Below are 15,517 nucleotides of genomic sequence, written 5' to 3' on the forward strand. Positions count from 1 at the left end.
TTGGTATAATGTAAATGCTTTATTAGATAGTACAGATTTGAAATGGGGGAGGCAGAGAGGGAGGGGGGGATGACCTGCATTAAAGGTCCACGGGTCGGAATCGAACCCGCGACCACTGCAAAGAAGGACAGAGACAACATGGTACGCGCTCTATCCACTACACCACCGGAGCGCCCGCCACATTGCTGTTTTTTAAACCACATTTTTTTGTTCTTTCTCCACAGCTGTTGCAATGACAACAGACGAGGCTGAAAGTCACCAGAAGCAGCAGCAGCAGCAGCAGCAGCAGCAGCCGAAGCAGCAGCAGGAGGAAGCTGCTGTCCAGGACGCCCGGCCCAACTCCACCAAGGAAGAGGAGCTCCAGCCCCGCAACCGCAACTCTGCCGGCCGCGGCCTCTCACGCCTCTTCTCCTCCTTCATGAAGAGGCGCTCACGCTGCGACAGTGAGGGGGGAGGAGAGAAGGAGAACAAGGAGGAGGGAGAAGCCAAAGCCCCCATCGTGGAGCCTGAACCAGAGCTCAAGGCGGAGGGGGAGGGAGAGGGAGAAGTAGAGGTAGAGGTGGCCCCGGACCAGCACTCAGTCAGCAGTGCAGAGGCTCAGGTAAAAGTCTAAATCAAATCAAAACTGTTTTATTTATAGAGCCCAATAGTAGTGCCCAATAGTAGTGCCCGGGATAGTGCATGAAGTGCAATGAGACTAGACGTGTGACGAGTGCATGCCCGTTGACTACCTTATAGGCCACAAACAGCACCTAGTGTGAGAGTGCCCTTAAAGTCTGATCTGACATGGTCAAGCAGCCAGTGAAGAGAGGCTGAAATCGGAGTAATGTCGTAATCTGTATTTCAACCTTTGAATACATTGTCTGAGCTGCAGCACCTGTTGAATCACAACCTTGTTTCCATGTGATTTCTACTATCCATATTGTATTGGGCTCGCTAGCCAAGCAAGCTAACTCTCCAATCAGCTAAACGTTTCCCAAAAAACTCCACAGCGTGTTGAGGATTACTCATGTAGTTTAATGGTAATTTCGTGAAACTGTAAAGACAGTACAAACATAAGGCAGGTATTAATAAAGCTAAACAGTAAGCATACAACGGTAAATCTATAATCCAACACTTGGAAAATAAAGATAATACTTACAGACGTTGCTTTAACAAACAAGAAGATGAAGAACTAAATCTTAATGGAAGAGCTGATCAAACTGTTGTTCCTGCATGCTCTCTCTACGTGAATAACGTGCTTGTGACTTCCGGTCACCTAACTAGCAGCCCCTCCCTTAGAGCATTCCCTCTTAAAGGTACAGACACATATGCCACACACGTTAAGAACAACATACACTTTCAATGCCAGGGGCAGAACACTCCCCGCTTGGGGTCTTACAAGACTCCACATTAATTAACAGAATCAGTCTTTGTAGACAGAAGCAGAACAACTTCTGTAACAGGGCGAAGGAAAGTCTTCTTGGTTCCACCTTTGATGACTTCCACTTCGACTTTCCGAACCAGTCCATCTTCTCCTGGAAAGGTCTTGGTGAGGATGCCCATGGGCCATTCATCTCTCGTTGCCTGACCTGGAATGGGGGACCCTTTGGTTATGCACTTTAGCTCTTCTGCATAACAGTGGTTCTGGACACTCCTCATGATGAACACTTTAGCTCTCGCCAGCTCTTCCTGTGTAGGACGACAGATGTGCCACCCTTGGCACTCACCTTGCACAGGGCGGGTGAAGGAGTGTGCTACATGGATCAGGTGTGCAACTGCTGTGACGAGAGTGCTGAACTTAGAGAAGCGTTCAAAGCGTTGAGGATGAACCATTCCTATGGCTGCGTGTGTGATACTTGTGGTCACCTGAGGACGTACTTCAGAGTCAGAGGAAGGATCGATGAGACCGTAGCTCTCTTCAGTTTCAGGCGTGGACAAGGATTCACTCTTGAGAAAGTCCGGCCCGGTGAGCCACGTTGTGCTGCGTAGGAGGGCTGGAGTAGCTGTTCTTGATCCAACGTCGGCTGGATTTAGGTCTGTACGGACGTACTTCCACTGGCCGAGACAGGGTGATTGACGGATACGTTGAACCCTGTTATGCACAAACACATAGAATCTCCTCGACTGGTTGTGGATGTATCCCAGGACCACCTTGCTATCTGTGTAGTATGTGATGTTGTTGAATGTGACATCCATCTCTTCAACTATCAACTCGGCTATCTCCACAGCAAGTACAGCAGCGCACAGTTCTAGCCTTGGGATAGTTAGGTCAGGCTGAGGTGCCAGCTTTGCCTTCCCAAAGACAAAGCCAACCTCGGGTTGGTTTCCGTGGCTGGTCACCTTAATGTAGGCCACAGCTGCGATGACTTTCACAGATGCATCTGCAAAAACACAGAGTTCTCTTACTTGTGCACCTGCGGTAGAGAGCGACGTGTACGGACGAGGTATCTGGAGGTCCTGTAAGTCCTGAAGCGACTCTTTCCATCTTGTCCACTCAATCTCCATGTGTTTTGGGAGTGGTGAGTCCCAATCCTCTGCCTGCGTGGTGAGATCTCTGAGTATCAACCTTCCGTGAACAGAGACGGGTGCAACGAACCCTAGGGGGTCATATAGACTGTTTACAGTTGACAGCACCCCTCTGCGAGTGAATGGCTTTTCGTCATTTTCAATCTGGAATGTAAAGGTGTCTGCTCGCATGTTCCAGGACAATCCAAGACTACGTTGGACTGGCAGATCATCGACAAAGAGATCCAAGTTGTTGACGTCTTTGGAGCGGTCTTGAGGTGGGAATGCATGAATGACTGCTGGTCGATTTGATGCAATCTTGTGTAACCTGAGGTTAGAGGCTGAAAGCATCTTCTGTGCTCGTCCAAGAACGCTGATGGCCTCTTCCTCAGTAGCGAACGACTTCAAAGCATCGTCAACATAGAACTCACGTTCAATGAGTCTTCTTGCGTTACTGCCATACTCTGCCTCTGCTTCTTTGGCCGCTCTTCTCAAACCGTACACGGCCACAGCAGGAGAGGGACTGTTCCCAAAAAGGTGCACTCGCATCCGGTAGTCCACAACATTGCAGGTAGGATCATTGTCACGGTACCATAGAAAGCGTAGATAGTCCCTGTGGTCTTCCTTCACCACAAAGCAGTGGAACATGTGTTCGATGTCAGCCGTAATGGCTACTTGCTCCTTCCTGAACCTCATGAGTACGCCTAGCAGGCTGTTGTTCAGGTCAGGGCCGGTGAGCAGGACTTCATTGAGTGACACTCCTTCATGTGACGCACTGCTGTCGAAGACCACTCGGATCTTGTCCGGCTTTTTGGGATGGTACACGCCCAACGGGGGTAAGTACCAGCATTCTTTCCCTACTGTCAGGGGTGGAGCGATCTCTGCATGTCCTCTGCTAAGCATGTTCTGCATGAACTCTAGAAAGTGGGCCTTCATCTGCGGTCGTTTTTCTAGGGTGCGGCGGAGCGAGAGGAGGCGGTCATGCGCTTGTCTCCTGTTGTTGGGCAGCCGTTGTCTTGGCGATCGGAAAGGCAGAGGTCCGACCCAGCTCTTGGAGCTGTCTTGGTGGAACTCGGCATCCATGATGTGAAGGAACTCTAGATCCTCCATGGAAGGTGCAAGTCTGTGATCATCGGCAGTACGAGTGAAGATGGCTTGGCCTAAGCTGTCTTCTGCTAGCTTCCCTGAGCTGTATGTGAAGGTAGGTACTGGATGGTTTTGATATGTAGGTGCTTGACTGAAGACCTCTTTCACTATGATTTGGTTGTTGCATGGCTGTAGATGGGTAGCACGACCGTTCTCCAGGATGGATGTTTTATAGCTGTTCACCTGTGGTGGTCTGTGTGCGCCTCCAAGGCAAACGTCGCCGATGACGACCCACCCTAGGTCCAGTCTTTGGGCAAAGGGTGCATTGCCTGGACCATTAATCTGATCCCTGACCTTGTGTAACCTCAGGATGTCTCTACCCAGAAGGAGGAGTACATTAGCATCAGGATCGAGAGGTGGTATTTCATCTGCAATGCGTTTCAGGTGAGTATGGTGGCGTGCTGCGTCCGGGGTAGGTATCTCAGCTCGATTATCAGGGACCTCGTTGCATTCGAGGAGCGTAGGTAGAGGAAAGCTAAGTTTCTTATCCAGTGACTCGATAGTGTAACCGAAGGCTCTTCTCCCCGCTGTCTCTTTAAGCCCTGCACATGTCTTGAGAGTGTATGCGTAGGAGCACCCAGAGATCTTAAAGACATCAAAGAACTCTGACCGTGCAAGGGAGCGGTTACTTTGCTCATCGAGTATTGCGTACATTTTCTTGGACTCCTGTTTGCGTCCAGTGGGGTACACGCTGACAAGGCAGATCTTAGCACAGGCTCTCGCACTTAATCCTTCGCCACACACTTGTGTGCACTTTGAAGTGACCTCCTGGGCCTCCGCTTTGTCCTCCTCCCCGCAATGCTCTGAAACGGGAGGGGACGACTTGGACTTCCAGGTTGCTGGTCCAGGGTGTAGTGCTGTCGTGTGGTTGGTGCTTTCACATTCCATACATTTGACATCTGCAGAGCAGTTCCTGGCGAGATGCTCTGTGGAAGAGCAACAGCGAAAGCAGATGTAGTGTTCTTTGAGTAGCTGTTTGCGTTCCTCTAAACTCTTTTCTCGAAAGCCTCTGCATCTCCCCAGGGGGTGGGGCTTTCCATGTAGGGGGCAGTGTTTGCTTGGGTCCGCTGGTTTGTTACCTACTCTTGACTCAGGCTTGTCCACTGAAGAGACTTGGGTCTTGTGAACATATACAGGCGCCTTCATAGGCCTCTCCCACTTGTCCTTTTTCTCTGCTGGAACCTGTGTGAAGAGGTTGAAGCTTGGGTCTGTACGAGCTTTAGCTTCTTTGCGAATGAAGTCTACAAACACAGAGAAAGGAGGGAAACTGACTAAATGGTCACGTTTGTATCGTGATCCAAAGTAGATCCACTTTTCCTGAATGTTGTGTGGGAGTTTCTCGATTATAGGATTGACTCCTCTTGAAGTGTCCAAGTATGCAAGGCCGGTGAAGTAGCTATCTTGTTTAGCCGCTTCTAGCTCTGACAACAGATCTGCTAGATCTCGAAGTCTCTGTGGATCCTTTGTTGTGATTTTGGGGAAGCTTTCCAGTTTACCAAAGAGGGCCTGTTCGACGGCCTCCGGGGCGCCGTATAGCTCGTCGAGCCGCTCCCATGCCATAGTCAATCCAGTAGGCAGATGTTTGATATTGACCGATTTAATCCGTTTAACCTGTTCTGCTGACTCTTTTCCGAGATGTTTGGTAAGAAGGTCGAGCTGTTCTCCAGCAGACAGGTCCAGGTTGTCAATAGCACTATGGAACGACGTCTTCCATGACCAGTAGTTCATTGGCTGTTCATCGTATACAGTAAGTCCTGATGTCACAAGACGACTGCGGGCCAGATATTTAGCGAGGTCATTGGTCGTTTGAGAGTGGTCGCATCCAACTCCACAGGGCGTTCCATAGACAGGCTGATGTACAGGGGATGGCAAATGCTTATTTAGGCTATAATGTGGTGACGCTTTAATATGATGAGGGACTTGCGGTGTGTAGTCAGGTGTAGTCTCTCTATACTGGTGCACTTGAGATGCGTAGAATGACGTAGTTTTAACAGGAGTGGTGTCTTGGGCTTGGCTGATGCTTTGTGGGTTTGGTAATGTGGGATTGTTACCATTTATATTAGCTGGCAAATTAACTGCAGTCATACTGGCTTGCTCTGCCACGTAAGCAGCAGTACGCTCTTCTTTGCTTTTTTTTGATACTTTACTGGAAGCCTCACTGACCGTTTCGAAACCCTGTTCTCTCAAATCAGCCATCAGAGAATCAGCCTCTGCTATGGCAGCATCTTTTTCTTTCTCTTCGTTTAATGCATCAAGAGTGGCGTTAATCCGTGCTTGCTCTACCTTTAATTCAATTTCCTTTTTTGAATGTGCCGCTCTAGCTTGCGCTGCTTCAGCTTTTGCTTTGGCCATGGCCACAGCCATAGACATTTTAGAGCTGGACGATGTACTGGAAGAGCGAGAGCTCACGGAATTATTATCTCCATTTTCTTTGTTTTTACCGTTAGCTGCTGACATAATGACGGTGAGTTTATAATACCAGCAACAGATATGAAGGCATACAGGCTGTATGGATGTCTTTCCGTTAGCCGCTTAGCAATTTAGCTCCGTAGGATGCTTTACAGGCTGGGTGGATTTCTTTCCGTTAGCCGCTTAGCAATTTAGCTCTGTAAGATGGCTGTCTTCGACTATCTTGTTAGCTGTGTTGCCGTCTTTTCACTGTATTGGGCTCGCTAGCCAAGCAAGCTAACTCTCCAATCAGCTAAACGTTTCCCAAAAAACTCCACAGCGTGTTGAGGATTACTCATGTAGTTTAATGGTAATTTCGTGAAACTGTAAAGACAGTACAAACATAAGGCAGGTATTAATAAAGCTAAACAGTAAGCATACAACGGTAAATCTATAATCCAACACTTGGAAAATAAAGATAATACTTACAGACGTTGCTTTAACAAACAAGAAGATGAAGAACTAAATCTTAATGGAAGAGCTGATCAAACTGTTGTTCCTGCATGCTCTCTCTACGTGAATAACGTGCTTGTGACTTCCGGTCACCTAACTAGCAGCCCCTCCCTTAGAGCATTCCCTCTTAAAGGTACAGACACATATGCCACACACGTTAAGAACAACATACACTTTCAATGCAAGGGGCAGAACACATATAACAATAACAGACATTGCAAAATTATATGTATGTTCATTTTAACTCAATTTTACACAGATAACCTAAATAGTTAAATACTTAACTGCTTATATTCAAGACTAATAATATTGTACAAGGACAGATTAGGCTGCATTGTAACCTAAGGAATCCTTGTCAGGCTATCCAGGTGGAGAAGAAGGAAGCTGACGAGGAGGGTGTAAAGGAGGACAAAGAAAAGGAGGAGGGAGAAGAGAAAGAGGAGAAGGAGGAAGAGAAGGAGGAGGAGAAGAAAGACAGTGACCCTGAAGCAGGCAGTAAGGAAGAGAAGAAGGAGGGGAACACAGAGGAGGAGGCCCAAGCTCCACGCCGACCCAAGACCATGAACATCAAAGTCACCCTGCTGGACGACACCCTCTTTGAGTGTGAGATGGAGGTACAAGCTTTTGTTTTAAATCATCATACATCATGCACACACGCAAAAAAAATAATCTCAACAAGTTGTATTATTTTATTTGAAGTCATGTTCATTAGTCAATACACTGCCCTCCACATGCTGGCAGGTCTCTTAAATTAGCGTTTGAAGGTTGAATTACTCTGACTTGTTCCCTATCTGTTTGTGTGTATGTGTGTATGTGTGTGTGTGTGTGTGTGTGTGTGTGTGTGTGTGTGTGTGTGTGTGTGTGTGTGTGCGTGCGTGCGTGCGTGTGTGTTTGTGTGCGCGTCTGTGTGTGTGTGTCTGTGTGTCTGTGTGTCTGCATGTGACAGAAACATTCCAAAGGCCAGGATCTGTTCATGAAGGTGTGTGACCACCTGAACCTGCTGGAGAAAGATTACTATGGTCTGGGCATCTGGGAGTCACCCACCGTTAAGGTGAGCTGGTCTCATACTGTTATGTTACTTAGTTAGTATCATTCAAACAACCTCAACCATAAAGGTGCTGTAAGCGGAATGGTTCTTTTAGCTAACTTCCTGTCAGTTACTGCAGTTAGCAGTCCCCTCGCTCGTCCCTACGTCACCACATTAATGCACTGCGGTCTTCAAGCAGCAAGTTATCTAGCATCATCTCAGATCCATAAGTGTGATAAAACATGATAAAAACCATCAAAACAGACATTGGGAAGGATTTTTACCTGCTCCGCCATTGTAGGCACATACACATTCACCCATCTGTTGCTCTGGCATGCACCGGCAGTGAGACCATGGAGTGTATATACTATACTGTATATGAGTGAGACGAGTGCTGGTTTGTAGCGTTCTCTCTTCTGATTGGATAAGAATTTCGGGATACTACAATAAGTTTATTTGCCGATTACATGCAAAGCAGCTGACTGAGAGATCGGCTTTATGAAACGCGCACATTATGTAAGTGATCACTGTATGAATAAAGAGCGATTTTACACTTATATTAACATAAATAAACCGCTTACTTCACCTTTAATATTCCATTAAGACAAACAAAAGGGCAGCTCTTTAAAGTTCAAATGTTCATTGATGGTTGTATGAACGTGTGGACACTTAGTGGATTAAATAGATGTCTATTAATGTAAGACCTCATCTCTCATTTTCTTAATCAGACTTGGATGGACCTAACCAAGGAGATCCGCAGACAGGTGCAAGGTGAGCTGACATCTTCCCACAAATACACCTTCTGTTTTCATCATTTCTTTGGCACATGTTTTCTCTCGTGCAATAACAGTGTGTACAGCTATTTCATGACACACTCCTTTTCTTTTTTCTCTTTCAAGGTGCCAAATATAATTTCACCTTCAATGTGAAATTCTATCCACCGGACCCAGCCCAGCTCTCTGAAGACATAACAAGGTATACTGCATGTGTCATGTTGTCTACTGTTGCCACCTATTAACATTTGTATAGTATAAAAACCTTATTGTAGACAGGTTGAGAGGCGTGAATCTTTTGGAATCCCACGATTCAATTTCCGTTCTGATTATTGGGATCACATTTCAATTCAAAGTAATTCCCGAATCAAAATGGATTTCTCCATTCAGTTCAAAGGCGGATATTAGGATTTACTCCAGTCCACTGTGTGCTAAGAAGTGTTGTGGCAATCTATGGCACGAAAGCAAGTTAAAGTCCATGTCTTATCTATTCATTAATTCATCTTAATTTTAATGTCAAGCTTGGCAAGTCAACATTACCGGCTGCAGCGAAATACATAAAAAATAATAATAAAAATATACATTATTATTATCAGTTTATTTTTATTTTTTAACCCTCTTCAAGTCAATAACACTGGCTCTAGACTGATGGGCATGAGCTGAACTAAAGTATATCTTTGAAAAAAAACTATTTTAAAGTTAATTTACTTAGGGATAGAATTCTCCAGGTTATTGCAAATGAGCCTAATCCCAGTTTGTTGCCTTGCAGGTACTACCTGTGTCTCCAGCTGAGGAAGGACATCCTGCTGGGCTGCCTCCCCTGTTCCTTCGTCACACTGGCCGTGCTGGGCTCCTACGCCTTGCAGTCAGAGCTGGGGGAGTATGACCCAGAGACGCATGGCACCGAATACGCTAAGGAACTGAAGATGGTCCAAGGCCAGACCAAGGAGCTGGAGGAGAAAATGATGGAGCTGCACCATACATACAGGTCAGAACGCCTTAGCCTTAGCACAAGCAGTGACCCAGTCAAGGTGTGTTCAGGAGTGTGTTAACCTTAGTAAAAGTATCAATGCCAAAATTGTGGGTTTTTTGGGATTTGTAAAACAATTATGTCAAACCCTTTGTTCACAGTTTTGACACACGTACTGTATAAGTCAATAAGTATGATCTGCAAAATGTAATTAAGTATCTAAAGTTAAACTTCTAATGATGGTGATTTCATATTCAAGCAACATTTTGAGAATATATGTTTTTTTTAATCATGTGTAAATTTGTACATACCATCTTAATTTGAAAGTAACTAGTGCCTATTTGATACATGTAGTGGAGTCCAAGGAACAATTACAGAATCCAATTCTTCTCAAAGTAGCATAATAAATGGTATTACCCATTTAATATACAAGTATATAGAAAAATAGTTAGTTACTCAATAACAGTCATTAAGTAAATGGACTTTGCCTTTACTTTTTTTTAACCTCTCAATTAATAGAACTAATTCTAAATCTAATAATCATTGTAGGCCTAACTATATATCAATTATTTTACAAGTCGAAGGGCTTAAAATTTAAGAGTGATTTAAATTCTTTGTTGACTGTTATCACAGGTTGTTGATTGTTACATATTCCAGGTACCTTGAATTTTAAAATGATTGTCAAGACGCAATCCCAGTAGTATTAGTGTTTATATCACCGAATCTTTACAGTAACTAAAGATGTTGTTCAAAATGAATGCTGTTGTCTTTTTGTGGCAGGTCAATGAGTCCGGCTCAGTCAGACAGTATGTTTCTGGAGAACGCCAAGAAGCTCTCCATGTACGGAGTGGACCTCCACCAGGCCAAGGTCAGAACATGGTCTAAATGTTCATCATTGTTTTCCATTGCCATTCCCTCAGACATCAAATATATTACATTACACTGGGTGTGGATGTAGATTCATAGCGTTTCAATGCTCCATGATAGCAAAACTGCATAGATTTAGAAAAAAATAAACAGAAAACACAGTGTATTTTTGGTCGGCTTTGGTCTGTTAATGTCATGCATCAGAGTGTGCATGGATAGACGCCTAAACAGCAGGAAGACATGTGACTTCTCAGGTTTTACAGCAGAAAAATCAGGTCAATCTGTTTTCATCACAGCACGGATTTAACCTTATATGGTAGGGGAAGACTGTTAGGAGAACTCTACTGCCCCATGGTGGAGGTTGGTCAGCAGTACATGAAAAAAAACACTGCACTAAAAATTCATATGGCCATTAAGTTAGTACTTAGTTTTCTATTGTATAATCATGGCAGTGCAAAATGGCGGCTGCTGTGTTAGGTTGCCCGCTCCTATGTAGATATAAAAGACTAATTCTAAGAAAAATGTATTTCAAGCGATTATACACTAATTAAAACATACTTGTGAATATTATATTCCATTTTTATACCACGTCTGTTTTGAAAATAGTAATACATTCTACACACTGCACCTTTAAGCTTCAAATAACGAAAACACATTTAGATCTGTAGATACAACTTGAAAAAAGGAATGAAAAGCAGAAGATATGAAATGTTGATATAATATGCATAATGATGCTTTTTTTTGCTGACTTAGTCCATCTATGAGGATGTGTTGCACTATTTAAACAGCACTCTGTACAACCAGACACTGTTACTGTCTTTAGTTCTCGACGTGACAAAGATATTCAGATTCCATTCTCTATCTGTTGTGGTTGTCTCTCTCTCTGGTCAGGATCTGGATGGTGTTGACATCATGCTGGGGGTTTGCTCCAGCGGCCTGTTGGTTTACAAAGACAAACTCCGGATCAACCGTTTCCCCTGGCCCAAGGTCCTCAAGGTCTCATACAAACACAGCAGCTTCTTCATCAAAATAAGACCATCTGAGGTACAGTGTCAAATCAACAACATCATAAAACTAGAATATACTCTTATAACCATGCATGAAACCATAAAGATAATGATGGTCATTTCAATAGTATTGTTTCAGCAGTGTTTTGTACATTTTCCCCCCAAACAGGTGGAACAGTACGAGAGCGCTATCGGCTTCAAACTCCCGAATTACAAGGCGGCCAAGAAGCTCTGGAAAGTGTCTGTAGAACATCACACCTTCTTCAGGTAGGCAGGGCATTGTTTTATTTTGAGTCGGTTTGCTCCACTTAGCTGTGCAGTATTTAGTTTAAAGGTAATTGTGGACATTTTGCTCAAATATGCTAGCTTAGCTTGATGCTGCCTGACCCCAGAGTTAGATGAATACATGCACAGTATCCTATTCCACTACAGTCATTATTATTTGTATTTTTATTTCCATGTACAGTGTTCTATTTCGTCTACGTTTTATTTGACATTATCTTGCATTCTAAATTGACTTTGTATACGGTACACCTTATCTCTACACTTTTTATCTCCACTGTATCCTTGCAATACGTTTGTGGTTATTTGTGTCTCAGGTGTTGCTCACTTCACTTGTGTTTTTCTTCTTCTATATATATTGCATTGTTGAGAGGAGCCTGCACTGCCTTTAAGAATTTCTTAGCCAATGACTGCTGCTGTAATTGTTAATGTGCATAATGACAAATAAAATCATCTTGAATCTAGATGAGAATGTCAATGGTATGTTATTTGTTTATCAGGTTGACCTCCACTGAGATGGCCACCACTCCTAGGAAGTTCCTGGCGTTGGGCTCCAAGTTTCGCTACAGCGGCCGTACCCAGGCCCAGACCAGGCAGGCCAGCTCTCTGATAGACAGGCCCGCTCCTATGTTCCAGCGCTCAAGCAGCAAGAGGAACTCACGCAGCCTGGATGGAGGTACATGAATGTGCATGGTTTTATTGTGCTTTAGAGTATGAGAGTCCTGAGAGAAATCTGAACTTAGAGTATTGGAGCACTGTAATCTTTCTTCCTTTCACATACTGGTGGCCATGAAGCGATTCCTCTTGAGGACTGTAAAGAATGGTTTGCTTGCTTTTGTTGGGCTCATAATTTACCGTTAATGATCGAAACTTCTAAGTAATAAGTGACATAAATATATACAAATTAAGTGAGTATGTTAGTTGAGTGATTCTTCTTTCTCTTATGTTATTCCCCCCCCCCCTTTTTTTACTCTACTCTTAAAGCCATGGCGTCCACTCCGGACATGAAATCCAGCCGTCCGGTCAGCGCCCCGGTCATGTCCCCAGTGTTTCTTGGAGAGAACACCCCGTCGCCGAGGCTCCCTCTGCTGCCTCGCTCGGCCCACCAAGAGGGGTCCACCCCCAAAGGCCACCGCTCCTCACACAGGAAGACAGGAGAGGTGAAGGTGGAGAGTCAGAAAGACACCAAGACAAACAGCCCCAGACTAGAGTACACTCCAGACATCAAGGTACAACGGTTAGCTTCTTTACATCACCCTACCCCCATGTGTTTTAGGTAGCATACACAACTTTAAGAACGTTTAGACAAAAGCAAGGAGAAGTTATAGGGCTAAAAGCTAATAGCCAATCTTTAAGGTATACTTACATATTTTAATAAATGTTCCATTTGCATTTGATGCAAAATAATGTCGAACCATTTTCATGCGGAGGCTATCTCGATGTAGTGTATGATGTCTGTTAATAAGGATCAGTGGGGCCAACAGTGTACCAGAAGAACATAAAATAATTTCGCCCCAGTATTGACTAATACTCTCCAGGAAAATCCACCTAAAGTTTTTGTCTGAGCTTTATTATGGAGACAGAATTGTTTAGTGGAAGCTTAAGCCCTGGTTGTGCTTGGAATGTACCCTGATGTGCTAGCAGACATTGGGCCGGAGAGAGCGGAGGCGCTCCCCCTCTGCCAACACCGCCAATGGGGAAAGAGAGAAAAAGAGCCAGGTTTGTTTTCGCTCGCTGCATGCTCAGATTGAACCAATTGTTGGAACCAGATCAACCAGCATGTAATCAAAGAAAAAATGAAATCAGACATGGTTTTAATGGTTTAAATAACTGAAGAATTGTATGTGTTTATGAAGATATGTGCAGATAAGAGCTATACATTATCTAATACTGGCCTTTATTATTTAATGAAATGAGTAGACAATCAGGCTTTCATTTCAAAAAGCTATATAAATTAGAGTGAGGCCTATATATTCCCCAATTTCCTTCTTTGGAAAATATAAAATTAATGTTTTATTGTGACATCAGCTAATTCAGCAAATTGTGCTTGTAAAGATTCAAAGTGCTAAGTCTCACTTTTGTAAAATAGTATAGTATAGATCAATAGTATAGTATAGATCAATAGTATAGTATAGATCAGCATTATAGCCAACAGTGGCCTAATATAGCCATAGAAAGTGGCTATTTGTTGTCTAATGTAGAGTGTCATTCTGTCAGCATCATAACAAACCAACAGCTATTTATTTGAAATATTTGAATATGTAACACCTGCTAAATGAAATTGACAGTTCATTCATTGACAGTGTCTTAACACTGATCAAAAGAATAGCTCGGTTAGAAGTGACTCAAATCAATGTAACCGGTGTTTAACTGGATTGGACTGAAATTTTAAAAAAGCTTAACTATGTCTTTCCTCATGATGGGGGGAAGCAGCACTCCTCTCCTCAGGAAAAATCAAAGACGGATACGGTTCGAGTGAGGAAGGTTAGCATGCTACCGGATCGGCTCACTACTCCCTGTGTTCAATCAACACACCTTCATCCTTTGCATTCATAACAAATGGATACACCTTTAATTTGCTTTCTTTTTTTTTTCCTGTTGTCGGACAGTTCTGCTTTCCACTGCGGTGACACAGAGCTTTCATCTCTCGAGTGTCTTGTGGCTGTTTGTGTTTTTTTTTTGTTTTTTTTTGTGAAGGCTTGTACATCAGCTGTTCACATACTTTTGGGAAAAAACATTGGATCACTACAGCTGTTTGAAAAAGTATTGTTCTTGTACAGGACTGTATATAACTTGGGTTCCCCTTTGCTAGAAATGAACATGCTGTTAAATTGGTTAACACTGTTTAATTAGCAGAGAGGACATCTTTGGTTGTTACACATTTAGTATATGTTTACACAATATCCCGTTGCAGTCGCTTTGTTTAAAGTGTGAAGGAGTCTGAAACTGTGTAGGAAATAATGATGCAATAATAATATTATACTCTAACTCTACTCTATATTTAATTTCCAGATTTCTTTTCTAAACCTGCCGTTAAGTATGGAAGGGGATGTTCACAGTTATCTTGATAAGCTTCTTTGTATCATTAGGCTAGTCAATTACTTTTAAAAGATGTCAGGATTCTTTTTTATCAATCCATCGAGAAAGGTAATTTGTAAAATATTCAATTTCCTGAAACGACAAGCGCAGACGAGACCCACAGTGATGCCCCTCCTCCTGTACCCACAATGCACTGCCACAGCCTCTGCATGTACAGCATGACTTCAGCTCACAGCACTGACTTGTTATCGTCTGCCTGGCTTCTCATACACACCACTCACTAGGGCTGGGCAATTCATCCGAAAAAATTATCGAATCCTACATTTAGAACCTCTAACCGAGGAAATCTTGCCCACTTCGATTATTCTTATTATTTTTTTTAATGCAATCAGCAGTGTTCTGTTGACATTTTTGCACATGGCGCTATTAATGCTTCAGAGGGTTAAGAACATTTATTTACTGTAGTATTTGCAAGAAAATGCAACTTATTGATTTCCCACTGTGTTAGAGAACTTGACTTTGACATAACACACTCAAAAGTGACATTTTCTTTTCAAGCATATCCAAGCTTTAATAGTTTAATAGTTTAATATCGAGGGCTTGGAGCGAAAAGGGCATAAGTGACATTTTCGGAATTTTACAGGAGAGCAAAAACAAACTTTTTATTGATCGTAAATATTTAATAAAAAACAGCATATTGAAGCAATCTCTACTTAAATAGAGATTAGGCTTCAAGGAATTCATATTTGTAAAAAAAAATAAAAAATTATTTAAAAAAAATCTAAAATAAAGTGTTTATTTTAGTGTCCATATTTTCTCCATCATATGTGGGTATATCAGGTTCTCCAAACATATTCAAAACACTTTTTCTGTAGTATAAATGTTGGTCTTTTCTGCAATCCCTCCATATTGTCAGCTCTTTTAGCCTATTTATGATGCACTTACGCCTTTTGTGCGCCAAGCCTGGTGCACTTACACCTTTTTTGCTCCAAACTCAACCGAAGGTTTTCACTTACGC

At 43.2% G+C, this 15,517-nt stretch overlaps 1 protein-coding gene across 1 annotated transcript in view; it reads left to right on the forward strand.

The window, feature by feature from the left end:
• Window positions 1-232: 232 nt before the first annotated feature.
• The window catches only part of epb41a (erythrocyte membrane protein band 4.1a), a gene marked incomplete at both ends in the record, with an annotated part of 32,793 nt that continues 17,508 nt past the window's right edge, over window positions 233-15,517 (forward strand). The window contains 13 exons of the mRNA XM_080046063.1: window positions 233-601; window positions 6,894-7,148; window positions 7,481-7,585; window positions 8,290-8,332; window positions 8,461-8,536; window positions 9,104-9,322; window positions 10,085-10,172; window positions 11,063-11,215; window positions 11,348-11,445; window positions 11,961-12,136; window positions 12,445-12,689; window positions 13,105-13,179; window positions 13,894-13,944. Of these exons, the coding sequence (XP_079902189.1) occupies window positions 233-601; window positions 6,894-7,148; window positions 7,481-7,585; window positions 8,290-8,332; window positions 8,461-8,536; window positions 9,104-9,322; window positions 10,085-10,172; window positions 11,063-11,215; window positions 11,348-11,445; window positions 11,961-12,136; window positions 12,445-12,689; window positions 13,105-13,179; window positions 13,894-13,944 (1,953 nt within the window). The remainder of the gene's footprint in view (window positions 602-6,893; window positions 7,149-7,480; window positions 7,586-8,289; window positions 8,333-8,460; window positions 8,537-9,103; window positions 9,323-10,084; window positions 10,173-11,062; window positions 11,216-11,347; window positions 11,446-11,960; window positions 12,137-12,444; window positions 12,690-13,104; window positions 13,180-13,893; window positions 13,945-15,517) is intronic.

The sequence above is a fragment of the Ammodytes marinus genome (assembly GCF_949987685.1).
Source record: "Ammodytes marinus genome assembly, chromosome: 17".
NCBI lineage: Eukaryota > Metazoa > Chordata > Actinopteri > Uranoscopiformes > Ammodytidae > Ammodytes > Ammodytes marinus.